The sequence below is a fragment of the Athene cunicularia genome (genome assembly GCF_003259725.1).
Source record: "Athene cunicularia isolate RWA chromosome 2 unlocalized genomic scaffold, athCun1 chr2_part2, whole genome shotgun sequence".
In the NCBI taxonomy this organism is placed as follows: domain Eukaryota; kingdom Metazoa; phylum Chordata; class Aves; order Strigiformes; family Strigidae; genus Athene; species Athene cunicularia.
Window position 1 is genome coordinate 2,365,043 of NW_020799096.1, and position 27,388 is coordinate 2,392,430.

General features: G+C 40.0%; 1 protein-coding gene across 2 annotated transcripts in view; it reads left to right on the forward strand.

Annotated features, from left to right (window-relative positions):
* The window catches only part of CNTNAP2 (contactin associated protein like 2), a 1,177,736-nt gene that overhangs the window by 1,028,723 nt on the left and 121,625 nt on the right, over nucleotides 1-27,388 (forward strand). For both annotated transcript variants that reach the window (XM_026844012.1, XM_026844013.1), the window contains exon 16: nucleotides 17,460-17,630. In XM_026844012.1, the coding sequence (XP_026699813.1) occupies nucleotides 17,460-17,630 (171 nt within the window). The remainder of the gene's footprint in view (nucleotides 1-17,459; nucleotides 17,631-27,388) is intronic.

Consider the following 27,388-nt stretch of genomic DNA (forward strand, 5'->3'; position numbering starts at 1 on the left):
CGGAGGGAGGGAGGGAGGGAGGGAGGGAGAGAGGGAGAAGAAGAAGAGGGGATGTGGGGGGACAATGTAGTATCTTTATGTGATACTACATTATTTGCCTTTAAGAGTGCTGCTACTGAAGAAATATGAGAGTAAGTATATCTAGAGAAAAACAAGAAGACCCTTGATTTCTGACAAATACTGACACGGGTATGAATAATATATATTAAAACTGTTCACTTACACTGAGACAATATAATACAACATGTATGCCAGTTTTTCCATCATTGCAAAATGAGAGTTCCATTTGGTCTCTCCTCATCAAATTTTCTATTTTAATCTGTATTTGTCTGTAATTTGAGCTCCCAAAGAATTCAGAAACAAATGGCTATAAACACAGTACAACAGCAGACCAGGTGAAGTATCCCCAAATCAGAGCTAGTGATGGTTGAAGCCAGATGCTCTGTTCAGTGTGTTCTTAGGCAAAGAGTGTAAGATCGCCGAGAAGGTGCCCCACCATCACATGCACAGACTTGATATCACCAAAATTTGCCATCAGCAGTTTAGTTTACCAGCTGTTTCATCTGTTAGTGATGACTAAACAGGAAACATGCAATGCTGGTAACAGGCTGCCTATTTATAGTCTGAGAAGGGAGGACCAATAGTTTTCATTATAGTGACTAATATGAAGGCTCAATCAGAGCCAGACCAGCCTCACTTAGAGGGTCAAACTGCAGTTGAGGTAATTACTACAGGCATACATTAAGTTTACAAGACACAGTGCCGCACTATATACACTAATGAACTCCAGCCAAGCTGGTCCAGCTAAACGAGAAGAATGCAGTGCAATGCAGAGAGCCCAGGTATGGGAAGGATGTGCTGTCCAGCTTCTGCTCTCAACTCACTAGTCCTCTATCTCAGTGCCTGGATAGGTGTGCATGCTCCAGTGGTCTGGGTACACCCGCACAGTTTGAGTGCTTCCATTACCAGAGTTAGCTCTCGTTTTGTTTCAAGGCATTTCTTGACTCGTGTCATGTTTCCTTAGAGAAACGTTGCTTTTGTTTCTGTCCTTCAGGGGATTTCCTTTAAGTACAGATGTTGTCATGAAACAACAAATTCCTCTGAAATTAAGTGGTTTCCCTAAATCAGATCCTGATTCACATCAGTTTCTGTGCAGACAGGTTTTTTTTCTGCAAGACTGCCTTCAAACTGTATATTTGAAGTCTTGATTGATCCAATACAAACAAATTTTGGTCCGTTTGTTCCCTCATGTGACTTACGATTGCCATTCACAAAGACTATCTTTTCCCGATGAAGAAAATTGTAAAATACAGTGTCAGAGTACAGCTCTACCCTCTGGCAGAAGAAGAAAGACTTCACAGATCAAAGTGAAGTACACCTCTGGTGTCGAGCAGCCCAGCTTCTTCACAGCTTGTGAGTAGTTTGTTATTTAGACCGAATACAGACCAAAGCTCCTATTCTTTAGTTTAGCCTCAGCTCTTTCTCAACACCAAATGCCTGATCTAGTAACCATGACAGTAAGCATGACTGCAATACTCCCTTTCAAAAAGTTTAGATCTGCTATGGCAGATATTTATTTCTTTCTCTGATAAATGGAATCCCAAGGAGCCTTCTGGTTTGGGCTGCATAACAGCACAGGTGATAAGAGTGGCCCTCAAGGCTCAAGCAGAGCCTGGGTACAATTCACCAGCAATCTTCAATGATCAAAGTAATTTATTACATTTATTTGTATTTATATTGACATTTATTTGTATTTATATTGGAAAGAAATGTTATGACAAGGAATGTGATGTGATGAGTATCTTGGTCATCATGAGGTAATTACACTCATGCAGGGTTACAAAACACTGTGAAGAAACATTTACTTCTTAACACGTAGTGAAATATTTGTCATTTTTGCTTTTTTAGTGTTGATAGGTCTTTTATTTACACATGTATATGTTTTTATCCATAAATGAAGTTGGCGCATTGGTATGTTGCTATTTGAGCAGGTAGAACAATGTTCGGAATTGTGTTCTCTATTTTTGGTATGTTTTGACACTCGGTTAATGACTTCACACAACAGCAATGCATTTGGATAATGTGAAAGATAAGAAGTAAATTCATGGAAAATTATTGTCAGCATGTTTATCACAGTTGTGTGTTCAAATTCCAGCCAAGTTCAGTACTCTTCTTCAAGAAGAAAAGCTGCCTCCTGCAGCCTAAGATTGTAACTGCAGTTCTCTGCATATGCTGACAGTCGTACAAGGTCAAGATTCAAAAAGGCCTTATAAAGGAAAAGAGAGAAGAGGTATTTTCTTCACCTGAGAGATCTTGGACTCTGGGGGACATAAGCCACAAACAGTTTGGTCAGGATCATGTATGATAAGAATATCAGAACCAAGAAATCGAATTTAGAATGACTGAATTATGGCACAATGCCTTTATCCCAAGTCATCCTTCCATTTCAGATAAAAATCTTCACTGCAAGGGAATCCTTTTGTGTTCTGGAAATCTAGTTTTAGATGTACATGCTTTTCCCACTTTGTGCCATGCTTTGTAAAATGTCTTAAGGCAGGTTTTCTCTGCAATCTTTTCTTCTTAATATACCAGATGAAACATTCCTTTACAAGTCTAAATTTCTGGATGACTGTTTACGAGAGAAATATTTAGCATGGGAAAACCTAGAAAAGGAAGAAGGAAGGTGGGAAGGTGGGAAGGAAGGTGGGAAGGAAGGTGGGAAGGTGGGAAGGTAGGTGGGAAGGAAGGTAGGTGGGAAGGAAGGAAGGAAGGAAGGAAGGAAGGAAGGAAGGAAATGAGGAAGGAAGGAAGGAAGGAAGGAAGGAAGGAAGGAAGGAAGGAAGGAAGGAAGGAAGGAAGGAAGGAAGGAAGGAAGGAAGGAAGGAAGGAAGGAAGGAAGGAAGGAAGGAAGGAAGGAAGGAAGGAAGGAAGGAAGGAAGGAAGGAAGGAAGGAAGGAAGGAAGGAAGGAAGGAAGGAAGGAAGGAAGGAAGGAAGGAAGGAAGGAAGGAAGGAAGGAAGGAAGGAAGGAAGGAAGGAAGGAAGGAAGGAAGGAAGGAAGGAAGGAAGGAAGGAAGGAAGGAAGGAAGGAAGGAAGGAAGGAAGGAAGGAAGGAAGGAAGGAAGGAAGGAAGGAAGGAAGGAAGGAAGGAAGGAAGGAAGGAAGGAAGGAAGGAAGGAAGGAAGGAAGGAAGGAAGGAAGGAAGGAAGGAAGGAAGGAAGGAAGGAAGGAAGGAAGGAAGGAAGGAAGGAAGGAAGGAAGGAAGGAAGGAAGGAAGGAAGGAAGGAAGGAAGGAAGGAAGGAAGGAAGGAAGGAAGGAAGGAAGGAAGGAAGGAAGGAAGGAAGGAAGGAAGGAAGGAAGGAAATGTAAAGCAGAGGAAGAAAGATCTGTTTCTTTCTGAGACATCTTTTTCACACTTCATTTTCTCTTTCATTGCATATTTTGGCTAGGGTGGAAAAGATTTGGGAAGTAAGTGCTGAGTAAATGCTCTCAGATTTGTATAAATTGAATGCAATTCCATGAACAGTAGAGCTATGCCAGAATGAAGTGAAAGAGGTCAGAATCAAATCCCCTGTAGATGTAGAGGAGTGTCTTGATTTCATAAACCATTTCACCTCCGAAATACTAATTTCATCTAAATTTTTGAATGAGATTGATTTCCTTGACATTTTTATTCAAGACAGAACTAGATGATTTTATTTTTTTTTTCTGGTCATTGTTCACACTTTTACAGGGCAGTTGAGGTTGAAAGGGGTCTCTAGAGAAGTCAAACCTTCAGCACAGGTTATTGGTACTAGATTTTTTTTTTTAATTCTAAAGCTAATAATTTTCTACTGGGGGTCCTATGTATAAGTCTTTCTTATATATCTGTAAACTCTGGTTGGTTTTAATCCTCATTAAATTCATAAGGTCATTTTTAACACATATATATATATATATATATATATGTATGTTTAAGATTCTCAGTCTCAGTGCTGCTACCACTCAAGTCTATAAGAATTTTATGACTAGCTGCAACAGGAGTGCAATAGATCCTTTCTTCTCTCTCCATACAATAACCTATTGAGTCTAAACAATTTTAGTTAGGGTTCTGGTTCAGATTTACTATTACACTACATAGATCTGCTTGCATCACCTATATGGTATTTGAAGAATGACTAGCCAATGACTGCTTAAAGAGTGACAGCTGCAATTCTACAGTGAGTTCAGCTGAGTAACTTTGCCCATGTAACTTTACTCTCTGATAACAATGTTAACAATGGCACTAGAGATAATGTTAAGACTAAAAAAAGGTGGATAAAGGGAGTATAGCCAGGCACAAGGCTCCAGGGGACCACTTAATACAGGAAACTTTTCTTTTTAAACTGAAATTTTTTAAGTACTTTTTCTTTACATTCTATTATTTAGAACACTGCAGAGATAGTGCAAGATCTAGTAAGATCACAGTAGGATTTTTGGGCACAGTGATAGTCTTAATGAATTATTTCAAAGGTAAAGAACAGGCAGCAAATGGAAAAAAGGCTCAAATGCAGACAAGTGAGAAGTTTCTCTGCCGTAGATGATATAGAAATGAATCATAAAATTCCTTTTCAAGGACCCTCTTGCAAAGCCTGATATTAACAACTGAAGGGGAGAAGCTAGGTCAGCATAAGCATATCAAGGAGTATGTCCAGGGCCAGAGCACTTGATACAGCAGATGTTCTAGCCAAAGCTTCAGTTTATGGGGTAGGACAGTACTGTAATGTAGACTCCACTGGTTCTTCTCAGTTTCTATAGCAGTCTAGGACTGGGAGGCCACAGAGCTGTTAAGCCTTTCACTGTTTGGATTCAACACAGGATGTCCATCCCTAGGGTTCAAATTCTCCACAAATGCTCTAAATTGATGGCCTAGATAGTATAAATAGCAACGATCAGTCAAAACCACATGGCTAGAAAACATATTATGGGAAGTTGGACCTCAAATAAATTTACAGTGACATAAAACTGGAGTGGGACATAAGAATGAAGATTGTAGTTTTACCCATAACTGTAGATTTTATGTATATCTTAAGTATTTCCTTAATTTCTGTTGAACTGGGATTAGGACATGAACAAAGGAGTCATTACAAGTATATTTCTCCAGATAAACAGTAGAACAGCATAACTTTGTATTAGTGCACCTGTTGAATCAAATTAATACTTGAAGCAAGTTGTTTTAGCCACAGGTTTCATCAAAGCTCAGAGGACTGTCATTCATGAAAGGACCTAGTCTTATCTTGGGAGTTAAATATTCTCAGTTTTAGGTCAGAACGCTCTGAAATCCAGCCAGTAATAGAAGATCAAGCAAAATAATTTGATGATCTCTGTGAATAACAGTAATTCTGGAATCAATGACATGAAGAATAGTTAATGTGCTACATCAAAACTAAATTGCATCTTGCATTTTAATTCTGAAGAACATTTTCCATTGTGAAAGTGGAGCTGCTGAAGGAGAACACAAATCAGATAGACAAGGATCCAGGACACAGCGGTCGGATCCATAGACAAACACCAATGACTTTGAAGCCACACATAGGAACAGAAATGTCACCCTAAGCAGAGACTTTCCTCCAGAAATGAGCAAATGTAGAGGGGGAGAGCTACACTGATATTACCTGGCACATCCTTTCCATAAAAAGTCATGCCAGGGATAGAAAATGGGAATGGCAGAATAGAAATGGTTATTGATCATGTTGTCCACACGGTGTTGGGCCAGTGCGATGCCTCTGTGCATCTACTAAAGTCTAGAGCTGCATCTCATTGTCCACATACTTAGGCAAGGATCTGCAGAGCTGAAAAGGAGGGGTCTGAGAACTACACTTTCCTGCAGTTCACCTCCATAGCACAGGGAATAAATTTAGTACCACAGAGGAACTGAGCTGTTAAGAAAGGTCATTGTTAGGTTGTTGGATTATTGTCCTTGTGTCTTTGCCTTACATCTTACACAGTTGTGTGCTGAGCATACGGTGGTTATTCAGTGTTATCAGAAGGGTAAGCTTTGCACAGCTATGAACACCCAAGTCTAGGCAATGCAAGGCAATAGAGAATCAGATCCTCACAGTTAATAACATGCTTTGTGGACAACAGCAGGTTCCTGTATTTAATGTTTACCATTCTGGCATCATGGCAGAGTTCCTACACACTGCATTGACTGTGGCACAGGGGTGATCAAGCTGATGTTTGCAGGTCAGTTATTGTTTAAAAAAATTCCCTTGAAAGGACACCAGTTTACATGCATCATTAAAGCTCCATCAGCACATTACACAGCTCCAGGTTGTAAACCATGCCAGATCAGGACCTTTCATTCTTTAGATGGATGAAAGTGATGATACCAGCAGTGACAGGGTATGCATTGTGATTAGTCATTGTGACCAGGAGGCAAGACTTTTGAAAAATGATCTTCCAAAGATGATTGCAGGTAACACAGCAGGTACTGGAAACTTTCTGCATCACTGAACCTGTTTCATTGACTCCAACATTTCACTGATAAATGTGATTGCACTTTTCCCTCACTCAGCAAATACAGTGACTGGCAGAGTAAAGCAAACGTTAGCATCTGTGTTTATATCCATTGATCTATGTCTTGTAAGTGTTATGTCACTTGAGAATCTTTATGAAAACAGATAATTTATAACAGCAAGCAGATAAACTGCTATCCATCTTACTGCAATCTTAATTTAAGCTGTTTTATGTCCTTCATTACTGACCACAGTACTCAAATTGATCCCAGAGAATAGCTCAGAGACTTTCATTTTTAAATAAGCAATTTAAGGCTAGCCTGCACTTGTAATCCTGAAAGACAGTTGCCTTCTGCTTAGTATCTTGTTCTGCATAAAGAAGTTTGGGACTTTAGACCTTGGATCTGTGTGAAAAGGTGGCAAATTCTGTAATGTGATCAACCATTGTCAGAGCAGTGGCAGGCATGCAGGACTTTTGCATTTTCAGTAAAATGAGAGGTGGCAAAGGACTATGAGACCAAACAACTTTTCCACAACTGGAGAAGGCAAGGACATCAGTGGAAGATCACCACCCAAATGAGCAGAGACAGTTAACCTTGTTCAGTATCTCACTTTGAGAAAAGATGCATACAATGAACGTCCAGAAGAGAAGCCTCAAGAAATTACTTTCAGTTTGAGGTGTAGTATAGAATCAAAGAGGTTAAAAACCATAAGCACAGTTTTTCAGTTCAAATGTACTTTCTTGTTTGTCTGCATCTGAACATATTGATCTCTTCTTGGCTTTGAAACTCTAGATCCCTGCAAACCTCCTACAAATCCTAACAAAGGCAGAATCTCTGCCCAATTCTGCCAGATTCCCTCCATCTCTCAGGGTTTTTAACACTCTCATTTTTTAGAAGCAACAAGTTGTGCTTAGATCATCCAAAACATGCTGTGATAAGCAGGTCTTGGAAATTCTTGAAGTCTGTGAGAGAACTCTTGTCACAGACACTCAGTGAGCCAACTAGGAAAAATGCCCTCCCAGACTTGTTTGTGAATAGAGAAGGACTTATGGGGGATGTGGTGGTAGGTGGGTCTCTTGGCCACAGTGATCATGAAATGGTTGTGTTTAAAATTTCCAGTGCAATGAGAAAAAAAGGACAGCAGAGTTCCTACCCTGGACTTCCAGGAGAGCAAACTTTAGGCTATTCAGGGGGCTATTTAGCAGAATAACCTGGGAATCTGATTCTGAGGGCTTAGGAGTCCACAAGTGCTGACCAGTCTTTAAGAACCACCTTTTAAAAGCACAGGAACAGACAATTCCACGGTGTTGGAAGTCAAGAAAGAAGGGCAGAAGACCGGCTTAGCTGAACAAGGAACTCTGCTTGGAACTCAGGAGGAAAAAGAAATTGTATTATCTATGGAAGCGAGGTCAGGCTTCGCAGAAAGGTTACAGAGCTGTGGTTTGCTTATGCAGGGAGAAGACATGAAAGGCCAAAGCTCAATTAGAGTTAAAACTGGCCAGTGTTGTGTCAGGCACCAAGAAGGGCTTTTTTAAGTACATTAATATCAAGATGAGGTCTAAAGAACACATTGGACCACTACTTGTTGGAGATGGTCACCTTGAATAATAGGGATGGTGAAAAAGCAGAGGCATTCACTGCTTCTTTTGACTCAGTCTTTAATAATACTGAGACTTTGGGTTGCCCAGTCCCCTGCACCAGAGGACCATGACTGCGGGAATGGTGACTTTCCGTTTGTGGACACTGACACTGTAAGGCACCAGCTGTATCAGCTGAATGTTCACAAGTCCATGGGGCCTGATGGGATTCATCCCAGGGTACTGAAGGAGCTGGTGGTTGTTACGGCAGGACATGTCTTGATCACCTATCAAAGGTGAGACTCTTGGGAGTTTGGGGTGGTCCTTGCTGACTGGAAGCTAGCCAGTGTCATTCCAATTTGCAAGAAGGGTATAAGGGAATACCCAGGAAATTAAAGACCTGTTAGTCTAATCTCAGTTCCTGGAAAAATTATGAAGAATATTATACTGGGTAGTATTGAAAGACATTTAAAGAATAATGCAATCATCAGGTACAGTCAACATGAGTTCACAAAGGGAAAGTCCTGTTTAACTAATTTGATATCTTTCTACAGAAAGATCACCTGCCTGGTGGGTGAAGGGAAGGTGGTGAATGTAGTTTTCTGGATTTTAGTAAGGCTTTTGATACTGTCCCTCCCAGCATCCTTTTGGACAAGTCCAGCTGTGGGATGAGCACAGTCATGGTGAGCTGGGTGAAGAACTGGCTGAAGGGCAGGGCTCAGAGGGTTGCAGTGAATGGGGCTACATCTGTCTGGTGACTGGCCACCAGTGGTGTGCCTCAGAGCTCAATTCTAGGGCCACTTCTGTTCAATATATTTAACAACTCTCTGGATACAGGAGTTGAATGCACCATTAGCAAGTTAGCTGATGATACCAACCTGGGAGTTGCTGTTGACTCTCTCATGGGACAAGAGGCCTTGCAGAGGGATCTAGATAGACTGGAGCATTGGACAGTGATTAATGGGATGAAATTTAACAAGTCAAAATGCTGAATTCTGCAGCTAGGACAGAGTAACACCAGGCACAATTCTAAATTGGGAGAGGAGTGGCTGAAGAGCAGCCCTGCAGAAAGGTGTTTGGGGGTGCTGGTTGACAGCAGGATCAACAGGAGTCAGCAGTGTGTACCCTGGCAGCCAAGGGGGCAAACCACATCCCGGGTGCATCAAACAGCATAAACAGCCGATCAAAAGAGGTGATTATCCCACTCAGTGTTGGGGCAGCCACATCTTGACTCTGTGTGTGGTTCCGGGCCCCAGTGTTTAAAAAGTATGTGAAGGTACTTGAATGCATCCAGAGGAGGGCAACAGAGCTGGTGAAAGGGCTGCAGGCATGTCCTGTGAGGAGCAGCTGGGGCTCTGGCTTTGTCTGGTTTGGAGAGGAGGAGGCTGAGGGGCGACCTCACTGCTCTCTGCAGCTCCCTGGGGAGGGGAAGGGCAGAGGGAGGTGCTGAGCTCTTCTCCCTGGTACCCAGCGCCAGGACGCGTGGGAATGGCTCAGAGCAGGCTCAGAGTCCATCGGGGAAGATTCATACTTGACATTAGGAAACATTTCTTTACTGAGACGGTGGTCAAACCCTGGAACAGGCTTCCTGGAGAGGTGGTTGATGCCCAAGCCTGTCAGTGTTAAAGAGGCATTTGGACAATGCCCTTAATAACCATGCTTTAACTTTTGGACAGCCCTGAATTGATCAGGCAGTTGGGCTAGATGATCGCTGTTGGCCCCTTCCAACTGAATTAGTATAGTCTAGTCTAGTCTAGTCTAAATGCATTCCATTACTACATGAAATGTAGTACTACATACACTACATTACTACAGCCCATGCTACAGCCTACTAGAGTTGAGGGAACTGTAAAAAAAAAATAATTCTTTTTTCTAAAACCTAGCATTTATCCTTTAAAATCTGAATTGTCTTTAATGTGACAGTCACCACAGCAAAGCTAACTTTTCTGTTTTGCTAACTCTGAACTTATCTTTAGATGTGCTGATATTCTCAGCAGGTTTTGTTCTGGACTTAAAGCCATTTGTTACTTGGTTGAAAGATACAGAGCTAGTTTTACCTTGCAAACAGAAATCTAACCTATATTTTTATTTAACCTGAAAGGGTGTAATTCAGTTCGCTGTTATTCAGTGCTAATACACTCTTCATCTGTTGACTTGGGGATTATTTTTCCTGTGTGTTGTCAAAGGGTTTTTCTGCTATTAAGCCAACATCTTGCATAGCAATTCCATTTAGTTTATTTTTCTTGATTCATTTTTGGATTAAGTAAATCAGGATACTACCATATTAATTTTAAATTAAGTAGTGATTTATGTGCTTCTTTTCAAATGGTACTCTGCCATGATGTTGATAAAATTGTAAACCTGTAGCCCAAGAAGTACACTATAGCCATTTCTAGTTACAGTCTGTGGATATTGCACTGAGGATGCAAGGCCACAGGCTTGCCAGGCTTGAACTCTTCTGGCCCCTGCCTCAAGCTTTATTTTACTTGGTTTAACTGAAACACCATTTTTTTTCTAATGACAGGGGCCCTATACCTAGTTTGTTTTGGTTTTGTTTATCTTATCTTTTAATACAGATACTATTAAAAAGTAGTTACTTTGTGCAGAATGAGTTATTGATGACTAACATAATGATGCAATGCAGAGGAATACACAGCTGTTATAAAGCAGGAGCCGTGAAAAGTGGGAACATGGGATCCAGGACAAAGGATGGTACAAGACTGGGCACTGACTGATACAGGGACCCCTGGCCTAGAAACAACTCACCAAAGATGAAATAACTTCAGGACTGGGCAAAACTGATTTCAGGGGTACCAAGGAAATCAAAGCATATATGCAAAACTTACCATATATAGTAAATTATATATACACTAAGTGTAGTGAATGTGATATGGTAAAACATACAGTGAATGTGTCAGAGAGGTGCAGGCCAGTGAAGAACAAAAGTGTAACTGCATGTCAGCACAACTGAAAATGACACCAAGCAAATCCTTCCAGTGAGGAAGAAACCACCAGCATTGTAGTCCTCCTGGCAAAGGACTTAGGATGCTGATGACTTGCCATCCTTGCTCTCCTCTCCCCCCACACACATACGCACCTCCTGCTCAGACTGAAGCTGTGCTCTCAGCCCCGCTCTGACTAGTGCCGTTGACAGAAGAGGGCCTGCCTTGCTTCGAGGTTGCAGTTACACCTCTCAAAATAAGGTACAACTCAGTGTGAGAATCACTGCCAATATTCTTTGAGTTTTCTTTTGTTTCCTGAATAACTTGTGACATACTTTTTTTTATTAGAATATCTTTCCTCCTTCTTCTGCCTTGTTTCTTGACAATGAAGTTGAATAAAGTCCAACAGCAGTTTTTGATTTTGTTAGGCCCAATTCCACTCATGATACAGATCTGAAGACTTGAATCAAAGCTGTGATTGTTGTTGTACTGGTATCCAAACTGCTCCGAGTGTGCATGTGTAGATTCCTCTCTCCCAGAAAGCAAAAAGAAGAAAGGGGAAAAAAAAAAAAAAACACAACAAACCAAACTTGATTTGTTGAGCATAATTGTATGGATAATCTCAATCCATTACTTTGTGGCACAGAACAGTTTTCCATTCACACATCCATCTTCTCTGAAATAGGAGACTATTCTTACATTTTATTCACATAATGGTTTTGATAGAAAATCTGTTTTGCTGCAGATGAGGGCCCTGGAGGTTTTTGGTCTATTGTGATACATAAGAGCTGCCTGACATTGCAGCATTCATTCTCTAGTACTATTGCCTAGCAGGGCTAAAAGCACTGACGTCTTTTACAGTTCTGCTATTGCCATTATCCATTTCAATGAGGTTTAAATGTAAAAGTGAAATTGATGGTGTTAAAGCATGAATTTCAATCATGCTAAGAAAGAAGATATTGATGGGAGCTAGCAAGGGAGTTCTGGACAAAAATATTGCAAAGGAGAAGCTGAAAAGCTGATTGCTATAAGCCTAGTCACTCTGTGTTATCAAGTTACAGAGCTACCACACATTAAAAGATGTCAGTCCATGTTGTATAACTCAGGATGAGGTGAATTTGTCCTTGTCAGTGTTGTGGCAACCATCTCCCTCCTCGTCCCTGAGGTGGGACGTAATGCAAAAAATCTTCAAGTCTTTATTCAGCTTTGTCATGGTTTAACCCCAGCCAGCAACTAAACACCACACAGCTTCTTGCTCACTCCACCCCTGGTGGGATTAGGGGAAGAACTGGAAGAGTAAAAGTGAGAAAAGAATGGGTTGAGATAAAGACGGTTTAATAGGTAAAACAAAAGCCACACACACAAGCGAAGCAAAACAAGGAACTCCTTCACCACTTCCCATGGGCAGGAAGGTGCTCAGCCATCTCCAAGAAATCAGGGCTCCATTATGCCTAACGGCAACTTGGGGAGACAAATGTTATCACTCTGAACATCCCCCCATTCCTTCTTCCCTCAGCTTTATATGCTGAGCGTGACGTCATGACGTCCCTTGGGTCAGTTGGGGTCAGCTGTCCTGGCTGTGTCCCCTCCCAGCATCTTATGCATCCCCAGCCTGCTCGCTGGTGGGGTGGTATGTGAAGCAGAAAAGGCCTTGATGCGGCATAAGCAGCCCTCAGCAGAACCAAAACATCCCTGAATTATGAACACAAATCCAAAACATAGCCCCATACTAGTTACTATGAAGAAAATTAACTCTACTCCAGCCAAAACCAGCTCAGGCTTTTTATCTGAGATTTAAGGTGTCCCTTCTCATTAATCTTTGTAGTCTGTGTGATTTCTTGTGGCTACAGACTACCGTGCTTTTTGTAGAAATCATAATTCTGTAATTATAGTGCAGTGTTCTGCCTGAGACTGTCTTTATGGAGCAGTAGAAGAGACACTTTGTACCATACAAATTATAAAGAACACAGTAACTCAGGGTTAGCAAAACTAATGAGAAAGAGGCAAGGCTGCTTTGCAGAAGCTTAATGACTTGGATTTTAATTTCCACCACAGATCACCGGAGCTGTGAGCAAACTTGACACAACTGAAAGCAGAATCACGGAGTGTTACGTGGTCCATTGAATCACCTCTGGCACAACTACTTCTCTGACCCCTGATTAGATCCAGGCAAACATCCACAGCAGTTTCCTCTGGGGCTGTGGTCAGCTCTTCCCTTGCCTGCCTCTGCATGCCCAGTGGCTTAATGCCACCACCAAGAAACATGCAACTTTGTGAGAAACAGAGTCATATTTTGGGGATCTCCACATTGATCCTGGGTTGCAAACAACTGATGAGGCTTGTCTGGTGTCTTGATTTATTTCTATTTGTTCTTCCATGACAACTACATGCTCTATACCTGTTTAACTGGTTTAAATCAAATTTAAACACTAAGCAAGATTAAAACAACAGAGCTGTACAACAGAGCTGTGCTCTTGATTACAAAATTAAAGATGAGGTTACAAAGAAAGAAATAAAATTATAATGTAATATTTCAGGCTATGATGTACAATAAAAGTTCTCCCTAGCTTTTACGGTATTTTAGCTATCTAGAGGGAGCATGGGCAAAGTAAGGGATGGTGTATCTCCAAACACCTCTTTTTTCCCAGCTTCAAGATAGAAGCCCTTCTGCCTTCCCCATCTTAATGATTTCAAGCCTATCATGTCCCTGAAAAATACTATTCCTCCTAGTTTGCATGACTTTCTTGCAAGACATTTCTTGCAAGACTTACTCAATCATGTCCCGTTTTGTAAGGCCCAGTTAGACCTAGGCAATAATCATGACACAATAATGATTAACAGGACGGATTACAAACTTAGTATTTAGAATTTTCTTTCTAAATAAACTCCCTTTCCCACCTCCTATTAGTTTGGTATCCCTGCTGCCATAACATCTACCGTGTGGTTTAAGTCCCAGTTTCCTCCATCTACTGTTTGCTCAGCTTAAAATGGGAAAAAAAAATGTCTGTAGGATCACTGTCCAAACCATTCGAGGAAAGGAGGGTGACAACGTGCCAAAGAAATTTTGCGGCATAGTAGCTGACAAAGGTTCCTAGCAAGCAACAATAATAATATGTGTAAAGTGGATTTTTATTCAAGATTTCCTTAGGCAGCCCATTCCTTATCAAGAGATACTATTTCATGATAAAATCATTATGTATGTTTAGCAAAACATTTCCATTGTACTCTTAATAAAATGTCTTTTTCTCCTGAAAGTGTTTTGAGATTAATGTATACCAATGTGTGAAAACATGATTTTATCTTTATAGGAATTTGTTATGAATAGTCTTTGAAAATGTCTCTCTCAAGCTGCAGGTTTTCCCATTCAGTCTGCACTGTTTGTACTTATCATCTCTCCAGTAGCATCTGCAGCCAAGGCTTTCTGGAGAATCAAATCACAGCATTTCAAATGAAATGTAAAATCCTTGGTGATGGACCTCTTCAGTAGACTGGATGTAGCACTAAATAAAAATTGATTGATTTTGTTTCAGCAAAATGCTAACATGCATTTCAATATGAACCCATCTGCCAATCTGGCCCTGCAGTTGTACTCAGTAGTGACTGTTCTACTTGTAAGTGTACTGTGGTGATGGTTTGGGATCTCAGCCATATGGCTGGACCCTGTTGAATAAGCCCACAACCAATACCAGTCTGAAAAACTCTGAAATACATGTTTGGCTTTAAAAAACTAAGAAAGTGAAATCTTCCCCTCTGAAGAATGGTCACATACAACTGAAAATTAATTCCCTGTAAAGGCAAACCTGCACATTGGTTATGCACTGTTGTGGTTAAGGATTTAGCACAGAGCATCCCAGCATTGCAGACTGAGTTTATGTTAAATTACGTTTAAAGCTTTCAAGTTTGAAAGGTAATTAAAAAGATATAAATAAAACATTACAAAATAAATACCTGCTTCATATAGCAGCTTGTACTCTTATCTACTTAATTGCAATAGTAATGGTGAAAATATAATGTATTGCAGTGGAGGGCGTAGTTAAGGGACGAGAGTTTCATTGCGCCAGGACTTGACAAAATAAAACAAAAATATGGTCCTTTCAACAAAGCCGTTGTCAATGCATCAGTGGAAGTGATTATTTAAAATAGGTGTCTAGCTTGCAGTTCTTGAGCTGTGTGAAGCTCACAGAAGATGTAAGCGTGGTGCCAGCCTGGGAATTGCATGCCATGACTGATGGCCGGCTGGTGCTGGCAGGTAGGCTGCTCTGTAACCAGCATGCCTGGCTGGGGGAGGAAGCCTGACAGCAGAGACCACTGCAGCCACGTTATTTGCCTGGACGGTGACACAGCTGCATACTCCCCCTGGTCTCGTTTTGGGGTAGTGAGGTGGCTGGGGAGCCTTTCTCACTGAAGAGATATTTGTCTCAGTTAGTACTTGAATTTTGTAGTAGGTTCCCTGTAGCTCTCACAGGTCTTTTGCTTGTTGTGTGTTCTTTGTGTTTTAGGCTTATAACTTGGGTAATATTCAGAGAATGTAAAGCTAGGTGACTAAAATACTTATTTAATTTATAAAGACATGCAAGCATTTCTAAAAGGTCATTCAGGGTACTTCAGTTAGCTCCTTAACAAGGATTGCATTACTATATTCCTGACTTTTTGTCTAAGTCGTGCTTATTTCATGTGAGTTTATTCAGGAATGGGAATTAAAAACTATTTTGAGAGTCTGCCAGCATCTAGCATATCTGTAGCTCCCAGGAGAAGGAAATGAGGATGTCCAGGTACGTCTGCAGCAAGTGGAAGTCCATCTGGATCGTGTACTAACAGATTATTGACAAAGCACTCATGCACCTAGGCCATAAGCAATACTAACATTGAGGGAGCACCCTGACAAGTGAGAGATGGAAAGAGACCTGAGACCATCAATGAAAATACAATTCTAGACCTTTTTTATCTGTGTTGCTTTATCACTAGGTAAGTTTTCAGAGAAAGATCTTGCAATTAATTAGCAGACTTTTCTTGCCCATGCTTGTTTATGATACAAAGATTATTGTGATTTCTCTAGAAATAATTTTTAATATTCAACCTGGAAATTGCCAGTTTGTCTAAATAGGGTAAATAGTAATACATGCAGAAAACCAGCTGACCTAGCCTAACTGATTAATTCACAAAGCTATATATCTGTGTTATGAATGACCATTTTATCCCCTGTTCACTGCTCACACATGCATGTACACACATACACACAAAATCTCGGTTACAACTTTCCTCCTGGGATGCATTAAAGTAAATGGAAAGTTGCTTCTTTTTCCAAAGCTTCTCATTCTGCATTCTTGAGAGAGGCAGAATTAAATGGAGGGGGTGGGATTAAAAATATGGAAGGCAATAGTATGCATTTATTTAAACCTGAAGTATTCTTCTGTTAATTCAGATGTTCAATTTAAATCTGAATAGAGAATAAGAAATTACACACATTATAACACTTCGGACTTGGGTGTGGGCCAGTGGTGTTATATATAAGCAGTGTTGTTCTTCTGGAGATTCAGCATGCTCCTCATTCATATTCATCCCGTGCTAACCAGAGAAATAATAGCGTTATCACCTAGTTCAGTAATCAAATAATGGAAAACTGATCTCCGGGAGTTTTGACAGGAATGGAAAATTGTTTCTTATTGCATTTCTTAGCTGGAATACTAAGGACTCAGCTGTGGTGCATTAATGAGTGATATTTTAATAAATTTCTGAATCTGGATACATAAGCATCCTGAAAAAAACTAGAATTAGCTGTTTCACTCTCACATTGGCTCACCATATCACCTATATCTTACATATTTCTTTTCTCTTTGCAATGTAATGCTACCTTGCACAGAATGTTGACCAGCATGATAGCTAAAGTACTGTTATAGTTCTTGGATATTATTAATTATGGTATTTCTCCAGTGAAAATGTATTAGGGGACTGTTAGGAGCATGTTAATTGTGCCTGCATTGCTTAGCTTTATTTATTAGATTTTTTCTTGTGATATAAATATACTTCTAATAGACATGGCTACACTTTCAGAAGAAATGAGGTAGCTGTGACAAGTAAATTTGAAGACAGATAAATTACATGTGAGGCAATGTATGAAAAGAAAACATGTGCCCGAAGTGAGGCAGTCACCAATCTAGTTTTCTGCCCATCTGATCTCCCATGAATTCAGTGTTACTATGCTGAACATGTAGTAGCAACACATTTGTGTATGACTGAATATGATGTTAGGAACTTCAAAATAAATGTACAAATAACTTGCTCTACCTCCTGAAACTTGACACAACTTATCAATAAAACCAAAAAGGATGTAGAAGAATCAAGATGTTAGGGCTTTTTTGAGCATAGACAACTTTGTACCATATAGTGACATTAAAAACTTCAAATTTTCAGACAGTTTCAAGAGAGCACTGAAACATGTATCTTTCCTGTCTATCCCATGCAGGGAATTACTGGAATGCAGCTTCTTTCGTTACTTCATCATCCTACCTTCACTTCTCCACCTTCCAAGGGGAAACCAGCGCAGACATCTCTTTCTATTTCAAAACATCGGCCTCGGATGGGGTGTTTCTTGAGAATCTGGGGAACACTGACTTCATTAAACTAGAGCTGAAATGTAAGTATGTATGTTCTTCCCATCACCCTTCTTGGCACTTGAAATGGGTTTGTGTCAGATGGTAGGTTTCAAGAAATGTCTATCATTCAGTAAAATGTGTAAGCTCACTAAATTCTGGAAAAACTTCCAAATCAAGCTGTTTGACATATTTTCAAGTTGCCTTATGTGGGAGGAGCACTTGAAGTATAGTTGGATTGTTTACTGGGGGGAGAAATACAAAGAAGGATAGAACTGGTAACATCAGTTATAAAAATTACACTGACCTTAGAAGATTTTTCAAAATTGCATGCCAGATTTATTTCTTTAAAGTGTGTGTTTTCAGTTCTATGTGCTTTTCTACTTTATCTCACAGTTGCTTTGGAAATAGGGGAAGGAAAGAAAGAAAAAAAAAAAGAGACCATCCTAATCAGTACTGTAAGGAATCAACGAGCTGAAAACCTGTATATAATATTTAAAAATCATAAAAAACTTTATAAAAATAAATCTTTATCAGCATTACCTGTTACTAGCATTTCTGATCTGAAAAAGAGGGTATAATGATATCAAGAGGCAAGTTAATTTTATTATTTAAAGCACTTCTAATGGCCCAGGGGCAAACTTTCCAAGGAAGGTGTCAAAATCTTCAGATGTACCTGAATTCTGATTAGTGAAATTGAAGCATTTGAATTAGGAGGGAAAAAGTGGTTTATGCTGCCTTTGTTCTCCCTCGACCTGATTTACCCTGCGGTAAACAGGAGCAGTGACAGGCCTGCTGTGCTGCATTCAGCTATTACTATAGCCTCTAGCAGCACATTACAGCAACGGGGTTATATAAATGCAGGAAGCTGCTTCCCTGCACTCCAGCACTGGGAAAAGCATTTGTGCTTCCCTCTGCTGCAGGAGCTACTCATAGATGCCACGAACCCTGCTCTAAACGCTGATGCACAAAAGTCAGTGTCAAAAGTCACTAATGTTGAAAGAGAATGAATTGTTTGCATACCCCAAATAATCTATTTTTTATGCAGATTCAATGTGATTTACACAGACATATTTAATTTTAAAAGAAAAGACTAATTTCCACACTTCCCAAATGCTAAACACACAAATTAGAATGTGGAAAGTTAGAAACCACCAGGAGGCCCCTTTACAACGTGACTAAGTTTTCCCTCCGGGTACGAGTAAAGTGCCAAGTTCCAGGTGGATGACAGCTTCTTTGCCTCTTTCTACAAGAAATTTAGTTAACGCTACTTAATCCAAGTTTTCTGTCACCAGCAACTGCTGCAAATCAAAATAGCTCCTATTATGAGCCATAGGGAATAGTCTCATTTGTATTAACAAGAGGTGCAGCCCTTTAGTAATAAAGTGGCAGCTATTTCTAATTTCACTTTGAATATAAGTAGTACTTACAGTCAGCTGAGGTGGGCATCTCCAGACCTTCTTGCTCTTCTACTATATGGAAAGTGTTCTCAGCCACTGTAGTTACCAGACCAGCCGTGCTGCTCACTTAGCTAAAAGGTGACAATAACAGTGAATAAAGGTGACTTGGCAATGAGTGTAATTCTTTTGAACTCAGCTCAGTTTAAATAATCATGCTGCAGTGGCTCGCTGAATGGATGCGCCGGTTCAAGAAAGCATGTGGCAGTGTACCCAGAATATCAATAAACAGGAGTCTAATGTAAAGCCTATGCTTGAGGTCCACAGACTTTGCTGTGATTTGGCACATACATAAATTCAAGCTCTGCCTCACATCCCTGAATCTGAACCTTAGATTACAAATTCTAGACGGCAGAAATTGAAATATCATCTGTAAAAACAGTCTGCAAGGTGAAACATACTATTGCTGTTTAAGGTAGTAAAATACTCTTGATTAAAACTATCCTGACTGTATTTGCTAAAAAGTACGAAGCAGTTCATTTTATATAATTGCATTCATTCTATCCTTTCTTTCCTGGAAACTATTACTTGAAATTTTCAGAGCCCCAGAAAATAGGCCTTTCTGTGACTTAAATATTCTACCCGTCACAACTCTAAAAGAGTTGAATACTGCGGGTTTAGTAAAACAGAGAAACTCATTCTCTCTTCTGAATTACACATTTATTTAATGAACGTTTGTTTTATACAGTTTTCATCTTTGCTCTGCACTTATGTTTTTTTTGGAATACATTTAAATGAAAAGTAAAGTTTCAGGGTTTCAGAAGTTCTTTCCATGTCTTACAGTTGTCTCTGCTGCTTCTTAAAAGTCTGTTTCCCCTTTACAGAAGTCCCGTAAAATTAATATGTGAATTTGTTTCTTAATAGCAACATAAAGTTAAGTCAGCAAGGTAATTACAGAATTACCCCTAAACCCCAAAGGTTTCCTTTGCCAAGCTGCTTTCTAGCTAACCCATCAAATTCCCTAGTAAAATGGCTATTTTTTTATTAAAAGTTTTTGCATAATAGCTCTCATCACGTATTTACTGCAAGCTGCAGCACTTCAGTGGGTGCGTTGCTTTTGTCTGTTCATTGCCTTCTCCTACAGGTACAATTCTTGTTGAAGAAGAATGACTCCCTACAAAACCTGTTCTTGATTTCTCTACTTTTTACAGTTCCAAAAGGAAAATGTTGAAATCAGTGTCCTGCCAGCAGACAGTGCAAATCCTATTTTATTCGTCCATTACGTGTGAAATACCTGTGTGTACCTATAATATATGGTTAGTGATGCATAAGCTTAGCTTTACAGACCGGTAACTGAAAGGCTATACAATATCCAGTATTTTAATCAGCTTGCTGAACTTGGTGAATGCATTAGGGAAACAAATCATTCAGTCTATAAAAATTCTTACCTTCAAGTCTTCAGAAAGGAGTTTGCTATTGCATGTTTTATTCTGAGCACAAGAGTTGTCACTAGGAATGCTCATTAAATTATTTTACTATCGTGCTGTCTTGGAACTTCTTAAGGTCTAACAACTGCACAGATTATTTTTTAACTCTCTTGATTGATAAGAAAAGAAAGTGGAATTTGCAGTATAATGAAAAGTAACTTCATGTGCCTTCAGCAAAGCCCAAAATTGCCATCTCTGAGGAAAGGAGGAATGCAGGAAGGAAGGGAAGAACATGTTTTTCTGATTTAAGAAATAACTTTTCCAAACAGCTGACAAGGAAGACTGTCATGAAAAAAAACAGTGATAAAAAGCTACTCTGAATGTGGCTTAAGTCTTTCGTTATTCCATTTATCAAGTAGCTCCTCTGTCAAGCTCGTACATTTCACCATTCATGGAACAGTTGGCAGAGATGTAGAACTACCTGAAGCCTCAGTTTCTACATACATCAGTAAATCTACAGAACCCCATTATGTTAATAGCTGGCTGGTCAGCTGACAGGGATTAGGATTGCTTAGAAAGCGGGTAGTGGGATAAGGTATACATTTTTCTGTAAAACAGTGCTTCCAGAAACCGTACGTCTCTGGTCAGAATTTTCAGATATTTTTTAAATTAAAACTGGTTTTTAGAGGAAGAAAAAAAAAAAAAAAAGGATGTTTTCTCTTTCCTGTACAGTTTTTGGAGGGTTTAACCTAAAATCTAGTCTTCCTATAAAAACACCATTGAGAACACAATTTTTTCATTTGTACAAGCCACTCCTCCCCTCACCATGGGCATTTTTACCTTCTTTAACCTTGAAATACCTTTTAGGACACAGAGGTATGGAACCTGCTTTCTACAAAGCCTGGCAGGGCAGCAGTCTCAGACAGTTTGTTGTCAGTGCTTTTCATAAAAGCCATCCACCACAAAGTTTGAATGTCATGTCAAGGAACTGTTCAGTGTCTTTCTCGGAGGCCCTCATTTACTCTTCCAGTGTGCACCTAAAAGCACCTATGAAATTTTGTGTCCACTCTCCATATAACCGTACTGTGTACGTGCAGTAGAAGTGGCACTTGCTCTGAGAGGTGATGGGCAGTTGGCTATAGTATGCAGTACTTGCGTGAACTGAAATAAACTGCGTGGCCCGTCAGATATGTGTATCAGCTGTAAAAGACCCACCTACTACTGCTAACCAGTTTAGCTAGCCACTGCCCTAATTAACCGTTGGCCGTGACCTCTGTCCCCTTGTTGCAGTTGGTGGGACCTGACCTAGCATGCGTGAAACAGGGACAAAACAACAGCCTGTATGTCAGCCAACAGCAACATGGATCCTCCAAGTCTTTACCAGCAATCCTAATGTTCTTTTTTTTAAAGCACTTCAGGGTTGAATATTGCCAAACAAAGCATGCCAAGAATTTAATTTTGAATTCTTGAAGACTCACAGCTCCCTTCACCATTCAGTTCTTTCCTGCAGTCACTCCTCCCTGGAAATGGTAGCTTTGCATAATGGAGCTTGGCTAGAGCCGTTGAGGTGCACGGAGACAGACCTCCAGGATTTAACTCGAAACTCTGCAGTAGGCAGGGAGCTACCTAAAATCCAGCTGAATATCAACATATCTGACTAGGGTCAAATGGGCAAGAGTATGGATTTGTTCATTTATGAGATGTGGTTTGAAGACTTTGGACAGTTACGACTATGAAAGACCAACTGCTTCATACCCGTGAGGTGTTTGTCAAATAGACCACATTTAAATTTTCTAATCAAGAGAAATCCCAGGTTTTGGAAGAGATTAATTCCTCAAAGCAAATTTTGGAAGGGCCATATTCCTGAGTATTTGGGAAGAAGCATCTATCATCACTATTTTGTATCTGATTCCCAGGACTGTTGCTCTAGAAAACCTGTGATGGATTAAACTGTTTCCACAGAACTCTCTTAATGGCACTGTCATATAATTCTCATGAAAAGATAGTCTGCTCGCTTTTGTAGCTCCTCTCAATCCCAGCACTTCTAAGCAATTCACAGACACTAATGAATTGTGTCTCACTGTTACTATTCTGAAGTAAGTAAACAGCAAGTCAGTTTTGCAACAGAAAAAAAAAAAAAAAAAAAAAAAAAAAAAGATGAGGCTTAGAGAGATAAAGGTCAGATTGTGTTTGATCCTGGCATGAGCATGTAAGAGTGGAAGGAGCTTTCTTATTAATTCATTGTAGAAAGCTAGAAATATTTACAACCTGTACATTCATAGATGTCACTTGGCCGATAACCCCTGCAATGCTAGCTGCCCTGAAAGTCTCCCCAAGGAGTGATCAGTGAACTTGCCTGCTGTGAAAGGGATTACATGGAGTAGCTTGTTAATGAGAACAGCAGTATAGCTTCAGGATGGGTCTACTACTTTGTGGGCGAGGGATACAGAGAGCACTCTAATACCTAACATTTGCATTTGGAAAGTCCTACATTGCTTCTTGTGCTTAGCTGTTTCTAGGTTACTTAGTTGAGACACAAGTAACTTCTTCAAAATCAGACAAGAAGCGGTGACGGACCAGGGACCATGATTCCCATTGTTGTTTGCTTCTGCCCAGGCAGCATTTGTTCCTCCAGACTGAATGTTATAACACATGCCTGATTAATATATTTTCTTATAAATTTTAATTACTTCATCAGTTCTTTCTCCAGAGGCATCCTAAAATGGAATTCTACCATATCAATGTGTTTTCCACATGATACTCTTTAAATTCCCATATGTTAATGTAAACGCAGCTTAAATTTTCCACTGCTTTATTTTTCTAGCTGGGTAGGGAAACCAGTGTGACCTTCATTGTTTCTTTTAATTGAGTTATTTTGCTTTTCTAGCAGAAGGTCACTGTTTTGAAAAACAACCCCCTTGGAGAGCATGTTGCATTAGCCACATGTCAAAGAATGCATAGGACACTGAGGAGTATCTTCATCCCAGGAGCCAGTAAGAAATCATCAAATTAAATGGAAAAAGCATTAAAATTCTTCAGGGAAATTTTTGACCCAAATGTTTTTACAGAAGTATTTGCAAACTCTTGTCCTATTCCAGGACAATATAAAAGTTACTAACAAAAAAAACCTAGACTGGAGAACTACCAACACCATTCTTTTAAAGATGAGACTCCTTTTCAGATGAGGTAGGTGATGCAGAAAAGCCTGATATTCAGGCCAATAATATAACAATAATATAACAGGCCAATTTATGGCCCATCTGAAAAGGCCTGTCCCACCTGTACCCTTGTTCCTAATTAGCAGATGGGGATAGGTGCCCAGGCTGGCATGTGGGAGCAAGTCAAAGGCAGCAAATAAACATCCCAGCCGGGGAACTGGCTGAAACTGACTGATAGAAAATCCTGGGCACAGGACTGTGGGGAAACTAAGGCCATCAGTAGCTCTTCTCTTGGACTCTTGACAGGGTACAGTTCACCGGGTGCAGGTTGCTCTACTTTGGTCTGCTTCAGTGTCAGTATGGCACTCATGACCCTGCACTACACAGTGACGTACAGCATCCCCTCAGCATCACCCATGTCCCTTTAAGGGTGCCGGGATGTTTTTCTCATTGCCATGAACGTTACTTTAATATTCTTTTTATGTGCTGTGTCTTATAAATCAGTTACAGCTCACAGAAAGCTTAAGGTGGGATCCAGTTGCCATTTCAAAAGCATAGTTCTCCCTAACTTTGGGTTTGTATTGCACAAAATACATGCAACACGTGGCAAACTGTTGCTAGCCCTACCACCCACTATCATCTCAGGTCTTTGCCCTCATTTCCAGTCTATGTTCTGTTATATACCAGAACTGCATATGCTTTGCTACCTTTTTCATATATGCTGATTTTTTTCCTGCAGAATGAAAATATTTAGTATACTGCACAAAATCACCAGATGTCATAAGCACATGACAGGAACAGACCTTCTGGGTCCTTGAATTTAATTCCTCACTGTCACAGAAACCCACGATTCATAACCCCTGTCTAGCTCCCTGCATTTGTACATCTCCATTGAAAGCAGTTCGAATTTTTGCCAGCTGGACAACCGTTTCAGACTTTCACACCTTTGTTGGTTAGAAATCTTCTAATTCCTAACAGGTTTATTTGCATCTTTTGTTTATAGCCATTCATTTTTGTTTCAATATCATTCCTTGGCTGAACTAATTATTTTCCCTTCTTAGCATTTACTCTCCCTTCGCGTATCTATGGAGCAATCATACCTTCTCTCAGCTTTTAATTGCTATGTTAAGCAAGACAAACTCACATAAACTCTTCTCATAAGACATTTTCTCTTGTTCCTTTCTCTGGTTATATCAATAAAGGTCTCCCTACTCATTTCACTGTGATTTCTTCTTTCTTAAACATAGGTAGTCAAAACTATCCACACTAATTCTGATAATGGTTTCCTAGTGTGTTTTACAATGGCATTAATATTTACCCTGCCCACTGCATCCTAGGAATTTTTGGCTGATCACACTGGGATCCCATTTGTTATGTATTATTGTCTCACCTTTCCAACATTGTGTTACTGTCTAAAAAACCTGAGGCATATGCTGACTTCTTCTGCAAAGGTATTCATTATAATACTAAATATGACTTGACCCAAAACAGATTAAGAGGTCCTTTAATTTTCTGATGAGCCATACTTCATCCAACTCATCAACAATCTGTGCAGTTCTGTTTTCCATCTCTGCTTTTTTTGGAAGAATATCAAATATATCTAACTTATTTGACAATTCCCTTCTTCCAAAATCAGAGGGGTTTTTAATCAAAAAAGGATATCCATTACATTGACTTTGTCAAATCCTTTATATACTTTCATATTCTTTGTGTTCTGCCACACATTAGAAAGTGATGTCTGCTTCAATTACCGGCTTTATGTGCACTCTTACCTTCTTTAACTGCAGAGCAAAATCTGGACACGAAGTCATTAAACTGTGGTAGCTCCATTAGTTTACATTTTATTTGTAATTTCATGTAATTTGAAGTTAAAATTCACATGTAGAACTGAAGCTAATAAACTGATATGTAAAGACTTTCTCATCCTGCTACTCTTTGAAGTGACTGTGTGGCTTCTTGCATTAGTTCATGTGATAAGTAGTAGCAGGATGCCACTTTGAGCTCAGTTGACTTCTCCAGTCCAACTTTGCCGCTGAGTTTTCTGCTTTACAGGGTAAACAGGAACATGTTCCAAACCAAACTTAGAGGACAAGCTTCCTCTCTTCTTGATAGTAATGACTAAATTTGACATTCATGATTGGATGTGTCTCGTCCTGAAGACAAGATGTCAGAGGCTAGATCCACCAGCAGGCTTAAACATCTCAATACTAAGTTTTGATACTCAAAATACCTATTCAGCTGCCACCTAGCAGGAAGTGTGTTGAGCCTGTATCAGCCTAAATTTTCCAGAGAAATTTCCTCAAAATGTATCCTGTGGCATGCCCACATGTGCCTGCATCTTTGTAACACCTGAGTAGCACATGAAGAGCTCTGGTCTGAGTGAATTAGGCACTGCTCTGCCTACCATTGCCAGACTTGGCAGATGTTCCCAGTGCATTCCTTTTATCTGCCCATGTGGGTTTCAGATATCTACCTTCCACTGCATCTGTGGATGGTCTGATCACTAGATTATGAGGAAAAAATACTTTTGAATATCTCAATGCTTTCTTCACCACTTTGCAGAATAATGGCATTCTTAATGAACCACGGAGTGAATAGACGTGGTAGCTAAGACACCACCTGAAGTGCAGTTTCCAAAAAAAAACTTTAAAAATGCTCATCTCAGCAAAGAACAGTGGTGGGATTTTGGTATCATGCTGTCCATGGGACTAAAATGAGTCTCTATTGCTCTTTCAGTAAGTAAATAGCCCACACAGTCTCTGCAATCACAGAAACACGGTTAAAATATGGTTGAGTATGAAGGGGACATCTGGAGGTCATCTGGTCCAAACTGCCTGCTCCAGACCTTGTCCCTGATCTATGGGACCTGGGACTCCTGAAGGCTGGTTTTACTAGTAAAGACTGAGGCAAAGAAGGTGTTCATTACCTCAGCCTTTTCCGTGTCCTGTGTTATTAGGGCCCCTGCCTCATTCAGCAGTGGGCCCACATTTTCCATAGTCTTTATTTTACTACTTCAGTAGCACGCCGGTACTTGAAGAAGCCTATCTTCTTTTTGCCTTGCACTCTCCTTTCAGGATCCTGAACTCCACCATCTCGTGATCACTCCAACTGGTGCTGTCTTCAAACTTCACATCCCCAGCCAACCCCTCCTTTTTCATGAGTGTAAAGTCCAGCAGAGCATCTCTCCTCGTTGCCTTCTTTCACTTGTGTCAGGAAGTTGTTATCAATGGTCTCCAGGAACCTGGCTTATATTCTGCTGTCTTATTCCTTCAACAGATATCGGGGTTGTTGGAGACCCACACGAGAACCAGGGCCTGTGAACTTGAGGCTACTTCTAGCTGTCTCTAGAAGGTCTCATCCACTTGTTCTTCATGGTCAGGTGGCCTGTAGCAGACACCCACTATACTGTCACCCATACCACTCTTCTCTTTAATCCTTACCTTTAATCCTAATCATCAACATCGCACCATACATTGAAATGCCACAAGTGAGGAAATCTGAAATGGTCCAACCACTTTGCATTGATTCCTGACGCTATATGGCCTGAATCCAGTGGATCTTTTGTCCTAATTAATTTAGATGCTTTTGAGAATCTTTCTTCTCAGTGTTTAAACAGGATCATGGGAGTCTCTGAACTATATTTTTCTTTAAATTGGACTTTTTACATAAAATATTGGCAATTGTTTAGTTAGCCTAAATTATTATTTTATTAGTCTAAGTTATTTTTTATTCTTTTTACCAAAGCAATTCATTTTTAAAGTAGAAAAATATTTTCTGTGACTAAATTATAAGATATAATGAAAAAGGAGGTGTTTTTCAT